General features: G+C 39.4%; 1 protein-coding gene across 1 annotated transcript in view; it reads right to left on the bottom strand.

The window, feature by feature from the left end:
• edrf1 (erythroid differentiation regulatory factor 1) overlaps positions 1 to 22,568 on the bottom strand; it is a 65,789-nt gene that overhangs the window by 19,666 nt on the left and 23,555 nt on the right. Inside the window, exons 11-20 of the mRNA XM_039769932.1 lie at positions 18,545 to 18,692; positions 18,350 to 18,461; positions 17,785 to 17,896; positions 15,565 to 15,822; positions 15,226 to 15,297; positions 14,977 to 15,127; positions 13,495 to 13,686; positions 13,078 to 13,278; positions 3,231 to 3,449; positions 2,116 to 2,342 (exon numbers count right to left, since the gene is read on the bottom strand). Of these exons, the coding sequence (XP_039625866.1) occupies positions 2,116 to 2,342; positions 3,231 to 3,449; positions 13,078 to 13,278; positions 13,495 to 13,686; positions 14,977 to 15,127; positions 15,226 to 15,297; positions 15,565 to 15,822; positions 17,785 to 17,896; positions 18,350 to 18,461; positions 18,545 to 18,692 (1,692 nt within the window). The remainder of the gene's footprint in view (positions 1 to 2,115; positions 2,343 to 3,230; positions 3,450 to 13,077; positions 13,279 to 13,494; positions 13,687 to 14,976; positions 15,128 to 15,225; positions 15,298 to 15,564; positions 15,823 to 17,784; positions 17,897 to 18,349; positions 18,462 to 18,544; positions 18,693 to 22,568) is intronic.

Here is a 22,568-nt window from a genome sequence, read left to right as displayed (position 1 = left end):
ACTGAGCTTCTGTAAAAAGCCAAATTTCCTCCTGAAGAAAACTAAATTGCTATCTATTACCTAAATTGCATCTTGGTCATCAATAAAATATAAACTAAGTAAAAAAATCTTTACTTTTCCCAAAGTTCCAAAATGAACTGAACTTGGATAAACACTGAACTTCAATGCTGACAACTGTTAAGAAATGTGGAACATGACAGGACTGCGCCATGTCCAGATTATTAAGGTATAAAGCCTCAGGGTTCCAGTGTTATTTTAACAAAATGCAAGAGTTTGTTGGCATTAAGAAGATTTAGTTTTCTTGTTTACTCAAACCAAATGCTGTGTGTACTACAGTCAATAATTCATTTATTTAGCTTCCTTTTCTATTTTAAAAAAATCTCGAATACAAAATTCAATTGACGTGTGGAAGAAATTCATATCCAAAATGGACTGGAGCACTCAAAAATACCATTACTTTTTATATCATAGTTCAGGACAGCATTGGTCAGTGAGCAAGCTGTGCTGTAAGAAAACAATTACAATGATAGCGAGCAAGTATTAGTAATGACTAAGTATGAACATTTTTTAACCTTCTGTTAATTTACCATATATACTCACGTTCTCCCGCGGATAAGTCAGAGCTTAATTTTACCGTATAATTTCTGGTATTTTATAATGTCAGTCATATAAGTTGAATGTGGAAAACTGGAGCACACTGCCTTTGTTTCTATGCATTGTGTCTATGTCAATTCCTAAGCTAAGTCTGCACTGTTTATAGTGTTTTTTGTATCTCACAGCCTCATGCATCTTTACCGTAAGAGCATCCCTTATATACGATGGAGCGTTCGATCAGAAGAAAACATGAAGTTGGTTTTGAAATAAAAAGTCGTTGAAGTGGCAAAAGAAATTGGTAACTGCGCTGCTGCAACAAAATTCAATGTGTCTGAGAAACTGGTGCAAGATCAGAGGAAGCAAGAAGATGTAAAAAAAAAAAACTACATCATTTTGAACGGGCGTATAAGTTGAGTCTGATTTTATGATAGATTTTTCGGGTTTCAAGACCCGATTTATATGCCAGTATATACGGTAATGTAATTTTTCCATCTGCTTTTCCTGGTGTGGGTGACAATGATGAAAGATAAGGTAGGCCATTTCAAACCTCATCCTCCATATCCTTATATAGCCTAGGAACTACCTACAACCACTCCAGTGCATCCTGGTTCTTCACTCAGTCAGCTGCACCTGATTTACCAACCAAGAAAAACATTCAGGGCATTCCTTCTATATGCTACAAAACATTTATTTAAACTGGCTCTACTGAACATAGAGAAAAAGCAGTTCTAGTTTAAGGTCTTCCAATGTGGTTGAAATCATCACTATGTCATTGAGAGTGACCTTGGCCACCACTTATTTGCTGCCATTACTTAAAGCTCATGACTAAAACTGAGGTTGGGAATGTAAAATTATTATTACACTCTTTTTGCCTGGACACTTAACTACTTGCTGCTTCTGCCTTTGTCATTTCTAAGTGTAGGCTTTGTACTTCTGTGTCGTTACACAGGATTATGGATACAAAGTATACTCATATGTTGCCTACAGCAACTTAAAACACAAGTAAAGCATGTGAAATGAGACTGACAGAAGGTTATAAACAAAACACATATACAAACAACAGTGTTTTCTAAGCAGCATAGTTTAGTATTTAGACCATAAATGCTAAATATTTGAATAGCATAATATGTACTTTACCCTAATATCAATAAATTTGAAAATAAATTTGTACATGGTTTGGGCTATAGTTCCAATAAATTTGAAAATGTTTTCAGCAGTTTCCCTTTGCATTATGCATGAAGCTGTTGCTAATTTGCATTTATGTTTTAGAGAAGTGCTTACAGCCATGCAGCACATACTTAGATGCTGCAATTTAGAGAACCTTTATTTTACAGTGAAAGTATACTGCAGTAGTATGCCTAGGAAGAGAATGTGTAGAACCGACTTTAGATTTTAACTAATAATACTCAAAGACTTACCAAAGTATCTGGGGGGAAAGACAGGATGCCCCTTTACTTTATGAATAGGACATTTATTTTCTTTTTACATAATGAAGGGAACAAAGCAATTTACAATCATTACCTTGTTATAATACAAAGCCTCTTCTGGGGAAAATTCTCCACGTTTTTCATCAGTACTCAGTGGACAATGAGCTTGTGCACAGATTCTCATTAGCCTTCCAGTATTGCACAGAAGCAAAGCAGTATTTGTTTTATCTTCAATGGCGTCAAAGTCCTTCATTCCCTTTTCAAAGCAGGAAAAACTTTTCTTCCATAACTCCTGCTCTGTTGCTAAAACAGCTTTGTTTGCTATAATGTAAAAAAAGGCAAAAAACAGTAAATTAGTATGTTATGATTGGACATTATTAAATTATTTTCTTTCAACTTATCACTCTAAAACAAACTATTACAGTGGGATCAGCCACCCTATACAAGCAAAGGGCTTTCATTGAACTTTTTAGTGCACAACTTTTAGAAATTAATATTTTAGTTTTTTTTTGTGCATCTGGTCTGTAAGCAACGTTAAAATCATCAAAAAGACACCAAAAAACAAAATCAGCTTAAGCAAATATTTAAAAAAAATGCACATATATTAAAACTCATTTCCGAATTCTCAAGCAGTTAAACACGCTGAAAATCAGTTCCTTACACATTGATTATGTACACCCTGAAAGGATTGATATGAATTTTAAAACCCATAAGCATGCAAAGAAGACCAAATATTCAAAGTTTCAATATGCCAGAATGGGTAAAAATGTTTAAAGCCTTGAAGCACACAAAAAAGATAAGTTATTCAAAGTTACAACACCAATTAGATGAAGCTTGGGACAGGCAGATAATGATGAATTTAAATAAAGTTAGGCAGGAGACATGTTAAAAACTGTACTATGGTGCTTCTTGACCAGGCCAGAGGAAGGATGGCTTGTGGATCACCAACTCACTGACCACTGTCTTCCTTTTCAAACTAAAAAAACACACCTTTCATCCTTTCTGGCTTTCAGTGGGAGACATTCTACAACTGACAGATAACAACTGAACGCGTCAGTCTTAGGGAATACTTCATCACCATATGGTATTCCCTCACTTTCTCTTACTGCATATTTTTGACAATTCAGAATTTTAACATGATATCCCCCAAAGAAAAGCAAACTAAGATTGAACACAATGAAAAACACCAAAGAAATAAACTCAACATACCTGCCCTTTCGCTCTGCACAGCAGCAGCCTGATTCATATAGAAGACTCCAATTTCATTTCGAATGTTGCCTAATCTTTTCAGCACTTGGTTAAGCTGATCAGGATGTTGGTCTTTCAGATTCAGTGACACTAGAAGATCATAAACTGCTTCGTAGCATTTACAGCTAACAGTCAACTGGTACTCTGGGTCTGTAGCCATGTCCGTTGCTAAATTAAATGCTTTAAAAGCACAGCTATTGTCAGAAAATTTATAAACACAGAAGTATAGCATATTGTAAATAATGACTGATTAAATCACTTCTAGTATACGTAATTGGCAAGAAAAAAAAAACAAACAATCGATAGTGGTACAGTAATTCAAGAATACAAATACTAATCTAAAATACAATCAGATAATAAAATACAAAATCTGGTTCTGCTCCCAAACTTATGTGAGAACATTAATGTTAAAAATGCAGGTGTAGGATATACAGTGGCTTGCAAAAGTATTCGGCCCCCTTGAACTTTTCCACATTTTGTCACATTACAGCCACAAACATGAATCAATTTCATTGGAATTCCACGTGAAAGACCAATACAAAGTGGTGTACACGTGAGAAGTGGAACGAAAATCATACATGATTCCAAACATTTTTTACAAATAAATAACTGAAAAGTGGGGTGTGCGTAATTATTCAGCCCCCTGAGTCAATACTTTGTAGAACCACCTTTTGCTGCAATTACAGCTGCCAGTCTTTTAGGGTATGTCTCTACCAGCTTTGAACATCTAGAGACTGAAATCCTTGCCCATTCTTCTTTGCAAAACAGCTCCAGCTCAGTCAGATTAGATGGACAGCGTTTGTGAACAGCAGTTTTCAGATCTTGCCACAGATTCTCGATTGGATTTAGATCTGGACTTTGACTGGGCCATTCTAACACATGGATATGTTTTGTTTTAAACCATTCTATTGTTGCCCTTCCTTCATGTTTAGGGCTGTTGTCCTACTGGAAGGTGAACCTCCGCCCCAGTCTTTTGCAGACTCCAAGAGGTTTTCTTCCAAGATTGCCCTGTATTTGGCTCCATCCATCTTCCCATCAACTCTGACCAGCTTCCCTATCCCTGCTGAAGAGAAGCACCCCCAGAGCATGATGCTGCCACCACCATATTTGACAGTGGGGATGGTGTGTTCAGAGTGATGTGCAGTGTTAGTTTTCCGCCAACACATAGCGTTTTGCATTTTGGCCAAAAAGTTCCATTTTGGTCTCATCTGACCAGACCACCTTCTTCCACATGTTTGCTGTGTCCCCCACATGGCTTGTGGCAAACTGCAAACGGGACTTCTTATGGTTTTCTGTTAACAATGGCTTTCTTCTTGCCACTCTTCCATAAAGGCCAACTTTGTGCAGTGCACGACTAATAGTTGTCCTATGGACAGATTCCCTCACCTGAGCTGTAGATCTCTGCAGCTCGTCCAGAGTCACCATGGGTCTCTTGGCTGCATTTCTGATCAGCGCTCTCCTTGTTCGACCTGTGAGTTTAGGTGGACGGCCTTGTCTTGGTAGGTTTACAGTTGTGCCATACTCCTTCCATTTCTGAATGATCGCTTGAACAGTGCTCCGTGGGATGTTCAAGGCTTTGGAAATCTTTTTGTAGCATAAGCCTGCTTTAAATTTCTCAATAACTTTATCCCTGACCTGTCTGGTGTGTTCTTTGGACTTCATGGTGTTGTTGCTCCCAATATTCTCTTAGACAACCTCTGAGGCCGTCACAGAGCAGCTGTATTTGTACTGACATTAGATTACACACAGGTGCACTCTACTGTATTTAGTCATTAGCACTCATCAGGCAATGTCTATGGGCAACTGACTGCACTCAGACCAAAGGGGGCTGAATAATTACGCACACCCCACTTTGCAGTTATTTATTTGTAAAAATGTTTGGAATCATGTATGATTTTCGTTCCACTTCTCACGTGTACACCACTTTGTATTGGTCTTTCACGTGGAATTCCAATGAAATTGATTCATGTTTGTGGCTGTGACAAGATGTGGAAAAGTTCAAGGGGGCCGAATATTTTTGCAAGCCACTGTAGTTAATCAATAAAATATATATATATTCTAACTAAACTTTATCTACATCTTACACAATCTGCATTAGATGATACACACCACTTCCAATTCTCCAAATATAATACTTAAGATGATCTTTATCTGATTTAAAATGAGATTCTTTTATAATTATTTTTTTAATGTAGCTGTCTTAATAAATCTGATGTTAACCTCAAGCAAGCTGGTTTACCCACCAGGACTTTCTGGCTTGCTAGTGTTGGTGTCAGGCTACCATGACAACCTTAGGCAGACCTCAATGCAAGTAGTAATGAATTCAAGCAGGATTATTTCTTTTAAATAAATTACTGCAGCCAAAAGATGAGATGGAGAATTGGGAGAGACAGAAACAAGGAAGTAGCTATTGGGGCTAATAAAGAAAACAAAAACAAACTTAACTCAAGGGGACTCCCACTACTCTGAAGTGACCACTTAGAAGATGAATATATGGAAAGGTTTGGGGGCTCTTTCCCATTGATCCCATCAGGCAAGTCACAATTGTTTTCATTTTTTGTGACAGAGGTGAGCTTGCTATCTAAATTTGTTGCCCAATCTCTGGTATCAAGTAAACCTTACCTATAACAAAACAATATAACATTCACCCTTATATCAGGCTGCATTTAAATATTATTTTTTTTTATTCTACTTGAATATTTGTATCAATGTCTGTGTTTGTGCATGTTCCTTTAAAGGAAAAAAAATTGGTAGCTTTTTCAGGAGAGTGGGCATCCATTATGAAAAGGTGTCACTAATAGCGCACACTACCACTTTACTGTAAATGTACACAAGTGTTGTTGTTTGTGTCTATATTGTGAATGATATAAATACAGTTTTTGATCTGATTGACTGCTCTCACTATTACTATTTTGGGGTTGGCAGAACCTGGGAAAGAGGTTGAGGACCAATGAATCTGATGCTGATGAATCTTCTGAAAATCACCCACCTCCCTAATGGGCAGTGAAAATGTAGCTATTGTACCGTTTAGAGGCCGACTGCTACAATATAGTGTTCAACTATAGTTTAGGATGGGGGTTTAGTATTTGTGTATAGACAGGAATACTTTCAAAAAATGGGAATATGACATTTTCAGATTTTATGTACTGCATTCCCTGTATTATATACTGTACATCAAATTCCAAGTTTATTGCCATGTGTAATTAGTACATCAAAATCTTACTTGCTTATCTCCCAAGAACAGTGGCAGTGATATAATACATAGAGTGACTGGGATGAACGCCAAGTGGTAACAAATTCAATAAAGTGTGCTCAATTTGTCTTTGCATTGCCTGACATTCAGGATCACGCATTCTCACAATAGATCAATTTTTCCTAGTTCCGTTTCAGATACTGCTTTTTAAATGGAAATGTTAGTATGACTGAAACTTTATTCATCATTCCTGCTACATTCTCCTCATACTTGTTCTATCAATAAACCGTGTAATTAGCTTATTTCTTTGTGCCCATGTCATTTTGAGCATTAGGTTGTCTCACAGATACTGTTTCTATGAATGTTCGTAAGGAAGACTTCCTAGCACCAGTGAAAGCGACCACTGGGGTACAAAAGTGTAATGAAGAAGATTCAGAAAAGAGAGCCTGAGATAAGATCTTTTCACCATACGTATGGGAAAGAAGATGCTTCAAAACCGTGTACTGGAGGGCACAGCATTTCCACTTACTAACTGCTAATGAAACCAAGGAGACAAATATATTTAACTAGCCAACCTGCGGCGTAGCATACGCTGCATAATTATTCACTGATGGGTGAACACTTCCTGAAAGACACAGTTGTCCAAATGGGGTGGATTTGAGGATACGACTGTGAGTGAATGAAAAGATGGAACTCTGGAGAGAGCAACATACGATTGTCCGTGACTGAAAACTGGTTTTGGCAGATACAGGCATATCTCTTTGAAAGTTTGGCCCTGTGCCTTATTAATTGTCATTGCAAAGGCTAATCTAACAGGAAATTGTCTGCGTGTAAAAGTAAAAAGGAAATTTGAATCTGGTGGGGTCAGGGAAATCTAAGGAATAAGGACAGTTTGTGAGGTGGGAGCTGCGATAGTTTTACACTCCAGTACATTGCGGTGAATGCTGGTAACAGTCAGTCTAGTGCCATTACAGAGACCTCTTGCTGGCATGAGGTTTCTGAGAAGCATGACGACTGAACCAATTTTAATTTTGAGTTTATGCAGAGGCATGCCAGTGGGAGTAAGACTGTTAAGAAATTCTCCGGGGAATGAAAGTTGATCTGCGGGATCGTCTGTAACGATGGAGTCAACACTGGTGAAAGTTACTTCATCAGTAGGGATAAGTTTCAGAACTTGTTTATTAAAGTGTAGTGAGTCTTCATTGGTGACACTTAATATAGCTCGCGTACTGAGTTGTTCCGAAGTGACAGTTGAGAAGTCGATGACGCAAAATAGTTGTTGAACGGGATCAGAATTAAAAGGAAAACAATGTGAAGGTAATGTTACAGCTGTTCCGTTTTTCCCGTCTCCAACATCGAGCAGCCATTTTGCAATTTTTTTTCGTGAGGAAGAGCTCTCATATTTGTCGTTAGTGTAAGTACATACAATGTGACGCCACAAAGGTTGCTTGTTAATGCAACTGGCGATAGTAAGTGCTCGGGAGCCATGGGGAGTATTTGTCAGAAATCTCCACTCAATAGTATTGTTTTCCCTCCAAATGGCTGCGTGTCACCCGCGAGGTCACGTAATAACCTGCCAACTGCCTGGAATGTGTATGAATGTGTCATTGGCGCGTCGTCCCATATTATCAATTCGGATTGCAGATGATGTTGAGCGTGTGGCGTGGTAGGTTTGATGTTGCATGTGGAAGTAGTAGTCAGCTTCAACGGTATTTTAAAAACAGAATGTGCAGTACATCCACCTGGTAACAATGTTGCGGCTATTCCTGTAGATGCTACGGTTGTAGGAATGTCTCCCCTAGCTCTGATAGTATGAATCAGGGTTTTGTAGACAAAGGTTTTCCCTGTTCCTGCAGGACCATCTAAGAAGAAGCAAGTTTGGGAATCGCTGTATGCAGCGTGTAAACATGTGTTTGGTGAGGTGTTGGGGGCGGGCACATGAGCAAGCAGTGCACATATGCCTCGAGAGCAAGGGTGGGCGCGGGAGGAGGGTTAGAGTTGGAGGACGGGGCACTGTCGTGCATACCCCATGGTCGTGCTTACCATGGTTGGGCAACTTGGTCGATTATATATATATATATAGCAATTTAAAACTATCGCAATGGCTTAAAAACAGCGGGGTAATGGATGATGACTTAGTAGTTTGTAGGAAGTAAGTAAAAAAAGTCTGAACGGGGCCAATCACGATTCTTAAGAGTATCGGTATCTCATCATATACAGACAAAACATTTGGTTATTAATTAAAACATGTAATGAACTTGTGTGTTTACTCTCAACAAGCACTCCCTCCTTAAAACATTATCTTGTGCCTTTGCTTTTTCTTGTCTGATTTTAACCACTCCAAATACCATTCCAATTTGTGGAGATGAAATTGCACAAAAGCTTGTTTCTAACGAAACTAAGGCCTCTACGCTGAATAAGTGTTTCAAATATAACACCAGCAAAACGGTTCACTTTTTGTTTCTTTACATTTCAAAGAAGTTTTAAATGGCTATCATTATTTGAGTGCACTATCCACAGCTCTCTTGACAATTTTAGGTAAAGCAGCTTGAAAAAAGTATTTTTCCTGTCAGAATGGCATTTTTTTTCTTATTTAGAAACTATAATTATTTGTCTGAAAAAAAAAAAAAAAAATATTTAGAAACTATAATTATTTGTCTGCTCCTCCTTGAACCGTCACCTTATCGTGGTGGAGGGGTTTGCGTGTCCCAATGATCCTAGGAGCTATGTTGTAGCTGGTAGGGCCACCCAAGGCAAACTGGTCCTAGGTGAGGGATGAGACAAAGAGCGGTTCAACAAACCTCCGATGAAGAGCCAAAACTTTGGACAACGTTTTCCCTTGCCCGGACGCTGGTCACCGGGGCCCCCCTCTGGAGCCAGGCCTGGAGGTGGGGCTCGATGGCGGCGCCTGGTGGCGGGCCTGCACCCATGGGGCTCGGCGGGCACAGCCGAAGAGGTAACGTGGGTCCTCCTCCCCATGGGCTCACCACCTATGGGAGGGGCCAAGGAGGTTGGGTGCAGTGTGAGTTGGGTGGTGGCGGGCGGGGACCTTGGCGGTCTGATCCTCGGCTACAGAAACTGGCTCTTGGGACGTGGAATGTCACCTCTCTGAAGGGAAGGAGCCTGAGCTAGTGCTTGCGAGGTCGAGAGGTTCCGGCTAGATATAGTCGGACTCATCTCGACGCACAGCTTGGACTCTGGAACCAATCTCCTTGAGAGGGGCTGGACTCTCTACCACTCTGGAGTTGCCCCGTAGAGAGGCGCCGAGCAGGTGTGGGCATACTTATTGCCCCGACTTGGAGCCTGTGCATTGGGGTTTACCCGGTGGGCGAGAGGGTGGCCTCCCTCCGCCGGGTGGGGAAGGGTCCTGACTGTTGTTTGTGCATATCGCCAACAGCAGTTTGGAGTATCCACCCTTTTGGAGTCTCTGGAGGGTTGCTAGAGGGCATACCTTCTGGGGATTCCCTCGTTTTGCTGGGAGACTTCAATGCTCACGTGGGCAATGACAGTGAGACCTGGAAGGGCGTGATTGGGAGGAATGGCCCCGATCTGAACCCAGCGGTGTTTTGTTATTGGACTTCTGTGCTCGTCATGGATTGTCCATAACGAACACCATGTTCAAGCATAAGGGTGTTCATATGTGCACTTGGCACCAGGACACCCTAGGCCTCAGGTCGATGATCGACTTTGTGGTCGTGTCGTGGACTTGCGGCCATATGTCTTGGACACTTTCGGGTGAAGAGAGGGGCGGAGCTGTCAACTGATCACCACCTGGTGGTGAGTTGGCTTCGATGGTGGGGAAGATGCGGTCAGACCTGGTAGGCCCAAGCGTGTTGTGAGGGTCTGCTGGGAGCGGCTGGCAGAGTCCCCTGTCAGAAGTAGCTTCAACTCCCACCTCCGGCAGAACTTCAACCCGTCCCGAGGGAGGTGGGGACATTGAGTCGAATGGGCCATGTTCCGTGCCTCTATTGTTGAGGCGGCTGACGGAGCTGTGGCCGCAAGGTGGTGGTGCCTGTCGTGGCGGCAATCCCGAACCCGTTGGTGGACACGGCGGTGAGGGATGCCGTCAAGCTGAAGAAGGAGTCCTATAGGACTTTTTGTCCTGTGGGTCTCTGGAGGCAGCTGATAGGTACCGGCAGGCCAAGCGAAGCGCTGCTTCGTTGTTGCTGAGGCAAAACTTCGGGCATGGGAGGAGTTTGGAGAGCCATGGAGAGCGACTTTGGACGGCTTCGAGGAGATTCTGGTCCACCGTCCGGCGTCTCAGGAGGGAAGCAGTGCAGTGTCAACACCGTATATGGTGGGGATGGTGCGCTGCTGACCTCGACTTCGGGGCGTTGGGTCGGTGGGAGGAGTACTTCAAGACCTCCTCAATCCCACTAACATGCCTTCCAATGAGGAAGCAGAGCCTGGGGACTCTGAGGTGGGCTCTCCCATCTCTGGGACTGAAGTCACCGAGGTGGTCAAAAAACTCCTTGGTGGCAGGGCCCGGGGTGGATGAGATCGCCGGAGTTCCTTAAGGCTCTGGATGTTGTAGGACTGTCTTGGTTGACACGTCTCTGCAACATCGCATGGACATCGGGGACAGTGCCTCTGGATTGGCAGACCGGGGTGGTGGTCCCCTCTTTAAAAGGGGACGGAGGGTGTGTTCCAACTATAGAGGGATCACACTCCTCAGCCTCCCTGGAAAAGTCTATTCGGGGTTCTGGAGAGGAGGGTCCGTCGGATAGTGAACCTCGGATTCAGGAGGAACAGTGTGGTTTTAGTCCTGGTCGCGGAACAGTGGACCAGCTCTTCACCCTTAGCAGAGTCCTGGAGGGTGCATGGGAGTTTGCCCGACCGGTCTACATGTGTTTTGTGGACTTGGAAAAGGCATTGACCGTGTCCCTCGGGAATCCTGTGGGGGTGCTCGGGAGTATGGGGTACGGACCCCTGATAAGAGCTGTTCGGTCTCTGTACAACGGTGTCAGAGCTTGGTCCGCATTGCGGCAGTAAGTCGAGCCCGTTTCCAGTGAGAGTTGGACTCCGCCAGGGCTGCCCTTTGTCACCGATTCTGTTCATAACTTTTATGGACAGAATTTCTAAGCGCAACCAGGGTGTTGAAGGGGTCGGTTTGGTGGACTCAGGATTGGGTCACTGCTTTTGCAGATGATGTTGTCCTGTTTGCTTCATCAGGCCGTGATCTTCAGCTCTCTCTGGATCGGTTCGCAGCTGAGTGTGAAGCGGCTGGGATGAGAATCAGCACCTCCAAATCCGAGAGCATGGTCCTCAGCGGAAAAGGGTGGAGTGCCCTCTCAGGGTTGGGGGAGAGATCCTGTCCCAAGTGGAGGAGTTCAAGTATCTCGGGGTCTTGTTCACGAGTGAGGGAAGAATGGAGCGTGAGATCGACAGGCGGATCGGTGCGGCATCCGCAGTGATGCGAGCTCTGCATCGGTCTGTCGTGGTGAAAAAGGAGCTGAGCTGTAAGGCAAAGCTCTCAATTTACCAGTCGATCTACGCTCCTACCCTCACCTATGGTCATGAGCTATGGGTAGTGACCGAAAGAACGAGATCGCGAATACAAGCGGCTGAAATGAGTTTCCTCTGCAGGGTGTCTGGGCTTTCCCTTAAAGATAGGGTGAGAAGCTCAGTCATCCGGGAGGGGCTCAGAGTAGAGCCACTGCTCCTCCGCATCGAGAGGAGTCAGATGAGGTGGCTCGGGCATCTGATCAGGATGCCTCCTGGACGCCTCCCTGGTGAGGTGTTCGGGCACGTCCAACGGGAGGAGGCCCGGGGAAGACCCAGGACACGCTGGAGGGACTATGTCTCCGGCTGGCCTGGGAACGCATTTGGGATTCTCCCGAAGAGCTGGAAGAAGTGGCCGGGGAGAGGGAAGTCTGGGCCTCTCTGCTTAAGCTGCTGCCCCCGCGACCTGACCTCGGATAAGCGGAAGAGGATGGATGGATGGATGGAATTATTTGTCTGTAGCTGGTCAGGACGTAATGCAAACTGAACGTTATTAACATTTGCAACTAATTTGCTTATTGACCAAACAACTAATATAAATCACCAATTTATTGGAAAATGTTCTAACAGCTGAAATACAAATAGTTCATTGCATCTTGAATAGTGTCATCTATTTTCAATTGACTCTCTTGCTCTGGGTTAATAGGACCTCTTAGCTGCCTTTATAAATCAAGCACAGGATCACTTTATTCTTATACTGGTAGTACTAGAAGGGTCACTGCTGAGAAGCAAAAATTCCATGTGGATAAAGGTTCTAAAAAAAATGGGTAGTATATCATTACTTGGCAGCTACAAATGAATGACAGAGGGAGAAATACGACATGAATTAATGTAAGGCTTCAAATTACTTATAAATTATACTACTAAATACAACCCCAGAAAGTTGGCTGAAAAAAACAAAAGAACACCAAAAGTAATGGCTTGGCAGGCCACTATTTGGAATTTAAATGGTTAGTAGTACATATTTGATTTGATGATCAACGGTCAATATTGTGTTTCTGCATAAAACACCACCCCACATTGATATTATTAAGTATTTCCTCACTACACTACTACTTTAAATTATTAAGCAAGTATGTAAAAAATGCATACATGTGAAATTATTACACTTACCTTGGCAGCTGGATTCTCTGTGAAGGCTATGCAGTATTTCTTGATCATCTTTTGTCTGATAGTTGTACTCCTCCAAATATACTTCTCTGTTGTTTGCATTCTGTGCTAACATTAATTGGATATCACCACATAGAGAAAGGCATTGACTATGAAAAAGAAGAACTTCAGTATGTAGGTTGCTACTTATAGAACAATAGGCATCTGTAACAAAAACATACAATGAAAACAGCTTAAATATAACAAGAAAAGAAAAAATTAAAATACTGAAGAGATGCATAAAAAAAGTTATGCAATCTTTTCATGCACCCTTTATTCATTTTACAGTGTACACAAAAGAATAGATGTAACATAAGAAACTATTTTAGTTCATACTGTGCAAGACAGATCAAGAAAACTGCAAAATGTCTAGCAACTTACCATGACACTGCAAAGCTAACTTTACATATCTCAGCGCTCTGCCGTATTTCAACAAATTGGTTGCTGATTCTGCCAATACATAATAAGCTTTAGATGCCTTTAAAAAAAGCTGCAATTTCATTCGATGCTGCCAGGAACCTTTAATCATCCCTGATCGAGTAGCATGCTTGATATCACCTCCTCTAGGGCCAGCTGAGAAATTCAACAAAACACATTAACAAACTCAAAAACATTACAGAATATGTAAATTGAACATTTGTTAGCTTAACTTCTTGGAAGATGTAAACTGAGAAACTCTTGATACAGTTCATAATTCACCACTTCAAATTTTCACTGCAACAACTGTTACATTGTTAATGCACTATAAAGTAACATAACATTGTCAAACCCCCTCAAGTCAATTCAGTAGATGGGGCTGGAAACTATCCCTGGCAGTACTGCCAAATGAAGCACAAACATCAAACTTGAAAAGGATATCAGCTGCAGAGTTTTTTTCTTTCTCAATCTGTGTTTTCTGAATACTCCCTCATCTCCATAAAATCTGCGTTCTTAATTCAAAGATTCATTGTGGTATACATTTGAGTCTTTTCAAAGATAATCTCAAACATTACCATGTTGTAACAATTGCTGCTTAAACTAACAAGAATAAAGAACCTTAGATAAGCCGCTGAATTGACCTTAATTATGCAGCAGTACCTATATAAATACAAAACACAACTAACTAACAATAGAAAACAAAGACAACAAAATCGTAACCCAACTTACTTTGTCTTGCTACTTTCTAATGTACCTTCTTTCAAACTGTTTTAGGTGTATGTTCAGAATTTCTTGCCTCACATTTCCTGCCAGCCTACATTTACCCAGATCATTGTAGACACGGAACACATGAAATGTATGTATTCCAAATAACGATATATTATGTATCTTATACAACTGCAGGCACCTAACACCCAGATAAAGAGACTTGAGCTGGGAGAACTTCAACTGCATCGATGGGGGGATGGGATAGCAGGCTGCTTGTGCTGACTGACACATTTGCAAGACAAAGACGCTGATGGAGAGGTGTGAAGGAATTTAAGGTGGCCCGGGATTACAACTTGTTTCGTGGGCTTCAGGGATTTTAGAGTTAAGGAAGATGCATATTTTTTAATTTATAAACACATTTTCACTTATCAATACTAATTTGAGGGGTAACGTAAATAAAGGTAAGCACTGCTTAAAAAAATAACTCCGGATCTGGGGAAGCTGAAGCACTAACCACTGCACCAACATAATGCTATGTGCTTTTTTAAAAAAAATGGCATACATCTCATATTCTGTCAGCCTCACTCTTGACTAACAAGAAGCACACAACTCTCCTTACAAGCTGAGTCAACAAGCATAGAAGATGTGTGACCATGCCATAGATGTTAAAAACCTTCATTATCCACTTATGTGGATAACAAAAAATAAAGACTTGACAAACCATATAAAGACAATTACCTTTATCAAGAAACAAAGCTATTTCATTTTTCATGCCACAGCTGCTTCCAATGGGTGTCAGACCTTCATACTTCAGTGGAATTGGAGTGCTGGGATCAGCAGCAGGTAGCTCACTTTCCTTTTCAATACTACTGTCAACGGCTTTCAGCCCCTACCAAATTAAGTAATTATTAAATTCTGTATCATAAGTTCAGGATACTCACATAAAGGACAGAACTGAAGAAAATTTAAATCTTCAAATAAACTTACCTTTAAGACGTAACTTAAAACATGACGGCATCTTTCCTCAGTATCATGGCAAACTGGAAATGTACAACTTGGCTATTGTAAGCAAAAGAATTAAGTAAATGTAAATCAATGGCTAAATGATTAGCACGAAATTAAATGATAATTTGTTGCACACTTCAAGAGGTGAAAAAAAGAGAACATGTTCCAAGAACAAATTAAACTAACATTTGAAAATACTGCCCATAACCTTTTTAATTTATTCACAAATGTTTAACTCAGCATAATTATTTATTTGTAAGAAGTATAAAAAAAAAAGTATAAATTTTTATTTTATTAAATGCTGGCACAAAAATGTCATACCCATATCTGATGTGTGGACTTGTATTTCTCAGGAAGGGAAAGTTCCCCCACTGACTTAATTATAGCTACTGCTGTAGCATCTTCCGGGGCATCTGATCCTGTACTGCATGAACCATTTTCATCACTATCCTCCGGTATATCATCCTCCTCTTCACTATAGCTATCTTCTGAGTTACCGTTTGGCAGGGAGCCATCATCCCTGCGTGGCTCATTTAGCTCAAAGAGCTCAGATAACATGTAGTTTGCAGAGGCAATAATCTGTGGGAGATAAGCATAACTTTTTAAAAACTTTTTGCCTAGAAGTTCAATTTGTTTTGTTCTAATAAGAAGTTTGAATACAGTCAATCAGGTGCAAACGTTAAATTGTTATATATTTAATTGATGTGAAAATACTATACAGCCTTACTGAATATTTTGTTGATGTAAAGTCTGAAATTAAGAAAACCATGTCATATATTTTTTTACCTTTAATAAGATCTTGTATCTTCATTTAAGTGAAAAGTAAAAGAATTTTTTATAGGTTGGGAAAGTGTACACACGCTTTAATTACTACTTTATGGATGCAGTTTTAATTTAAGTATACTGTACTACTAAATCTGTTTGGCAGCAAAAAACCTTGGGACAAAAATTGAACAATTCTGTCCTAATACACAGTCTGCATTAGGCAAGTCCAACTATTTTCTGGAAGAGCGAGGTCTGGGCTATTCCTGAGCAATGCCATTCTTTGGCTGAGATGGCAGTATGCTTAATATTTATTACAGATGAAACTGACCTTTAAGTGCAGCTTTCAGAAAGGGGGCAGAGGACTCTAAAGCAAAATATGTTGATATCTGTTAAAATATTTTCCCGCCATCATTACCAGAGCTTTTATTGCCACAGAACTGAAGCAACCCAGCAGCATGATGCTGCCATCACCATGCTTGACAGAAGATATTATGTTCTTTGATACAAATCCAACAAAATTCATCAGCCAAACATATATCTTTTGGTATTAAAACAGGCCCAAGTATTTTTCCTTGGTCTCACGAGAACATTGGGCATATTTCCACATTGGTCTGGGAGACTAAATATTTCTTCCTGCAAAATGTTTTGAGTTTGCAATTTGTATTTTGTATGGTAGGGCTTCAGTCTTTATACTCTACCCCTTGTGGATGAACTGCAAAAATAGTTGTAATATGCAGGGAGTGGGCAGATACTGTCGCTTACTCCTGGCATTCAACCTTCTTTAAGGTTGCTATAGTCGCCCTAGTGAGCTTTCTCATTGCCCTGTTAAAATCTTGGCAAACATCTTGAACTTTATAAACTTCTGAGGATACCAAATGTCTTTCACTTCTTAATAATGGTTTTCAGCAATAAGAACTAATTGAGCTTGGCTACATCTGCACTCTGCCCTGAAGAAACCTTCAGGTATATCATAGAAAACATCAAATTTTATTTAGGGTTAATTGGAATTGCTTCAGCTTACAAAAGATGAATCCCCTTCAAGCACAGCATGTGATATGACTGGTTAAAGTTTAGCAGTTACAACTTTAATTAAGAACAGTGTGTGCAGTTACACAACCAAGGCACTGGAAGTACAGTGTTTTAATCATTTTTCCTAAAAATTACCCATTTATTCTTCAGTTATATACAATTGATTGTAGGATAACAACATTGTACTAACTTAGGGTAAGTCTTGAGATCAATTACATCTACAAAAGTGGATATTTCAACAATGGTATGCAATGTTCATCCACTGCATACTTACCAAATTAAAATAAAACAACATTTCAAGGAATACAAACATAAATCAAAGTCAAAGGTGGTATAAAGGCACATTTGTGAAATTTTACAGATGCATCATGCATGCTAATGAAATCATGTTCCTCTGTATTATTTAAATCATTACCTGACATTTAACCTTAACCTCATAAGCATTTTATCAAGTAAAGCAGATGACGCCATGTTTTCTTTATTCTTAATAAATAAGTAAAACATGCACGTTTAGGACCATTCCCCACTGGAACTCCTCCCTCAAAGTAGGAACTTATACTTTTATCCACAACCACACTATTAACTGGTTCAAATAAAGATGATATTAGAAACTAATTATTTTGCTTCAAAGTACACAGCAAACTTATTGGACACATATTTTAGCTTTGTACAGTAAATTCCTTACATACATAAATGATGCATTTGAAGGGTGGGGATTGGGGAGACATTATTGATATTACTCATTACCTGTGGATGTCGAACTTCATTTAATAATTTAATACAGTTCAGAAGCAGTGTCCTAATAGTGCCATAGTGCTTTCTGTTTTGATTTTTCTTCATTAACATATTGCTTGCAACTCTAAAGCCAAAAACACAAATATCTGAATAGTAACTTATCTCCATAAATATACATTTTAAACCTTAGATAAAAATGACTGAATTATTATATGTATTACTACTTCAAATGTCAATATTTAAATATTAAAAACATTAAAATACATAAAAGCTTACATTTAGTAAAATTATTACATTCTTAAAACAATATAAAATCTGTTAAACTATATATCTAAATTAAATTTCATAGATAATAATATAAACTATTAAACTGTCCCTATAGTTAGTCAACTGCTGCTATGCCAAGTATGTAAGGCAGTTCTTTGTCCTGCATTGGATTATGGAGTCAAATGCTAAAATTTGCACAAAAGTCAGAAAAATATTAACTGGTAAAATCTGCAGTAGAGGAGACTGAAGTATTTGAATAAATACAACCAGTATACTAAGTTCAAGTCTGGTTATTTGAGAGTGTACCTACTTGTACAGAAGGACTGCAACGGGCATAGTGAAGGGGTTCTGGTATTTCTCCTCTGGTGCCTCTTCACAAAGTGTTGTAAGATCATATAACTTTACTATATCACTCCCACTGGCTGGGGGAGGGGAAGAGAAAAAATAAATAAATACACTTACAAATTCAACAGATTCTGAACAACAAAACATGAATGTTTATTACCTTTAAAAAGCCAGTAAGTGTGTCCTTCTTTAGTACAATTCGATTTAAGAAAAGACAAAATATTCTGAGCAATATCTTTGACTACTCTGGTAGAAAAAGTGGAGTTTTCAAGATTGGGTATGTCTTCTGTTTTTATCATTTCATATTTCTAAAACAAAAAAAGAAATTATTCACAACAAAAAGTTATAATAATGTTTGTTACAATAAACATTATTAGGAATTTACAGAAGAAAAAAGCATTATAATGATATTTGCTGATAAGACAGACTACTGTTTATCTAGACCATGTGTAGTGGGTTGGTGAACTTAATTGCCCGGTGTGAGTATGGGTCCCTGCTAGATTGATCTGAATACAGTAAACATGTTTGGAAATGAATGAACTGTTTGACTAATGCTGTACACAAACAGTGTGTAACACAATTTGCCACTATATCCACCTGTTTCTTACCTCTATCAAATACTAATATAACAACTATTTAATATGTAAAAATCAGATTTGGCATGTCAATTGTGATGTGAAAATGAACAATCTGTTATTCATTCTGGAACATTAAATCCTGCCAAGGTATAGTACATTGTGGTTAACAACCGTTTACTACTTGTGCAACGTTCACTTTCATTAAAACATAGAATATTGCTGCATTTCGCCCACAAAGATATTACTGTGCAGATGATGCTAAGTATTGTCATTTACAAAAAGAATCAAACCATAGGGACACCTTAAAAGCCTCTACTTTCTTTGAAATCTGTAGTACTGTTTTATTCATTATTGTGTCCAAGCTCCAGAAATAGTAGAAAATCAATACACACTTTGAAGGGTAGTTCACAAGATGAACTACAATATTGAATCAGCTACCACCAGATTTAAGAACAGTGATGTTTATAGGTTTTTTATTATGTTTGATAACAAAACACCAATGATATGCAAAGTTTACAGACATCAATCAATGAATAAATAGTCTCACATCAATTTGTCTTTTGGTAAGAATCTATTAATTTCACCAGACACTGTAAAAAAAAATTCAAAGACACATCTATGTTAGCCAAATCACAGATTTTTGGCCTGGCCACAGTATCACATTATTCATTTCTCACTAAATAATAAACCATGACCCTAATTTGTAGACAAAAAAGTCCTCTCTCATTGCCTATTTAATCATAAGATTCTTGTATCTAGATCAGGTGGGAGGCATTTTGTAGCAATAAAAGTCATACAATATTCAGGTATACATAGCTATACATAAATTAATGAATATAAAAATATATTCAGAACTATATTTCCACATAATGAATCTAATTAAATTAGTGGGTTTACAATGAAAACATAAATAGGAAAATATCTGGGGCCTCATACACAACGGTGTGCAAAGAATTCACACCATAAAATGGCATGCGGACAAAAGCGGAAATGTGCTTACACACTAAAAAATCCAGATGCATAAATCTGTGCGAATGCCAACTTCCACGTTCTTCCGCTCCATAAATCCCGGTCAGCATGAAAAGTAACCCACATGCACATGCCTGGCCCGCCCCAACTCCTGCCAGAATTACGCCTCTTTGAATATGCAAATCAACACAGACAGACAGACAGACAGACAGACAGACAGATAGATAGATAGATACTTTATTAATCCCAAGGGGAAATTCACATAATCCAGCAGCAGTATACTGATACAAAGAAACAATATTAAATTAAATAATAATAAAAATGAAAAGAATTAAAATAAAATTAATGTTCGCATTTACTCCCCCGGGTGGAATTGAAGAGTCGCATAGTGTGGGGGAGGAACGATCTCCTCAGTCTGTCAGTGGAGCAGGACAGTGACAAAAGTCTGTCACTGAAGCTACTCCTCTGCCTGGAGATGACACTATTAAGTGGATGCAGTGGATTCTTCATGATTGACAGGAGTTTGCTTAGTGCCCGTCGCTCTGCCACAGATGTTAAACTGTCCAACTTTAATCCTACAATGGAGCCTGCCTTCTTAACAAGTTTGTCCAGGCGTGAGGCGTCTTTCATCTTTATGCTGCCACCCCAGCACACCACCGCGTAGAAGAGGGCACTCGCCACAACCGTCTGGTAGAACATCTGCAGCATCATACTGCAGATGTTGAAGGATGCCAACCTTCTCAGAAAGTATAGTCTGCTTTGACCTTTCTTACATAGAGCATCAGTATTGGCAGTCCAGTCCAATTTGTCATCCAATCCAAATAGCCCTTAAGCTCAGCGTTTTGTGAAAAGACAATGGCAAAAGCACAGGGGAAACTGAAGAATTTCAGCGAATTGAAGTGGATGAAAGGAAAAACAAACTATTTGTTGGTTTAAACAGTGGTATAAACAACAAAAGGAAGTTGATCGAGTGACACAGCGTGTCGGATAAACTCGAAAACTGAAGTTCACAAAGTCGCACAGTGCCCGAAATAAAAAAGAAGTTGCCACATATCAAAGTCGCCATGAAAAGGTGAGTCGTAGCCCACCGTCTTGAGTGTCATATGAAAGCTTATTAGGGTACATAGAAAAAAAAAAAGCACACAGTTGGGGGAAAAAAACACAAAAATCTCAAAATTTCCACTTTAATCACATAGTTTATTTTGTTATTAATGTAGAACATCATAAACTTTATCTTAAAATTGTTTAATTTACTAGTTTCTCAAATTCCATCGTAACTAAAGTAGCATGTTAAATGCTTTGTTTTGTATTTGATCTTCTATGTGCTCTATGTGTGTGAATCACTATGTGCTTCGGGGCTTTCTCTTCCTCCGACAGGACACAGAATCCATTACATTCATAATATTACAGCTCTCTGAATAAGAAAGAGTAACCACACAGGAACAGTAGCACTGCTTTGACGCTGGGTGCCGCCAGTCTGCAAAACTGAGCGCAGAACGCCAGGGTGTGAGCTACTGTGGAAATGTTTGTGGCTTTACGCCAAGTTTAGGTTTCATATATCGCGATTTGAACGTGGAAACGTACTTGCACAACATTTTTGTGCGTACACACCGTTTATACATGAGGCCCCTGATAATCTTGTCAAATTTGTAAAAGAAAATGGGACAAGTAAGAAAAAAGTGCTTTTAACACTGAATGTTTCACTCCCTAATGAATGCTAACATATAAACATGTTCAGAAACATGATTACACACGTTGTGATTTATTATGTATGTACATTGCTATAGTAAACTATTTCATAAAAAAAAAAAAAACAAAACACCAATTTGTGTACCTTTATGTTTATTCCACTTCATATACGGCATTTGTTTTTCTGGTCCACCTGATCTATACCTCCAATTTCTGAGTTTAGACACTCAATGAGAAATTGTTTACAAGAGTAAGGCTTTATGCTGTGTCTGTGGAATGTATCTGTTTGAACAGAACATTTACATGTGCCAGTTATGTATAGTAAGGTATACAAAGTACAGGTCCTGTATCGACCAGAGCAATCCCATATACAGGTGTATCTCATGCAAAAGGAGCCGCAACCAAGTATTATTGAGTGTATACATGGACATACTTTTGAGTAGGCCAACATTTCTGTATTGAAAATCATTTTTTATTGGTAGTATGTAATATTCTAATTTTCTGAGACATTGAATTTTGGGTTTTCATTAGCTATAAGCCATAATCAGCAAAATGAAAGGAACTGCTTGAATCGAATTACTGAAATAAATTAACATTTTGATGATATTCTAATTTATTGAGATGCACCTGTTCAGTTCAGTTCTGCTCCCAACAACACAATAACTGTCACTTCAATTCATAGTTTGAAGACTAAGTGATAGGGTTACAATAAAAGAGAATACTTTTAAAAAAAGACTTGGGTAAAATAAAACCTAGTCGTTTCGCAGTATCTTCACAAGTGCAGCAAACACAAATTACTTCATGGTAACCTGACATAAAGCCTCTTTCTTTCTTCCTTTAAACATTCCACATGTGATAGTGTGGCCGTTTAGCAAGACCATCATCTTTAGTGCACAGTACTGTTGCCAGTATAGGGGCTTGAAATGTTTTTCATACTGAACTACAGGC

This window comes from Polypterus senegalus, chromosome 1 (assembly GCF_016835505.1).
Source record: "Polypterus senegalus isolate Bchr_013 chromosome 1, ASM1683550v1, whole genome shotgun sequence".
In the NCBI taxonomy this organism is placed as follows: Eukaryota; Metazoa; Chordata; class Cladistia; order Polypteriformes; family Polypteridae; genus Polypterus; species Polypterus senegalus.
This window is presented reverse-complemented; position numbering and strand designations above follow the sequence as displayed.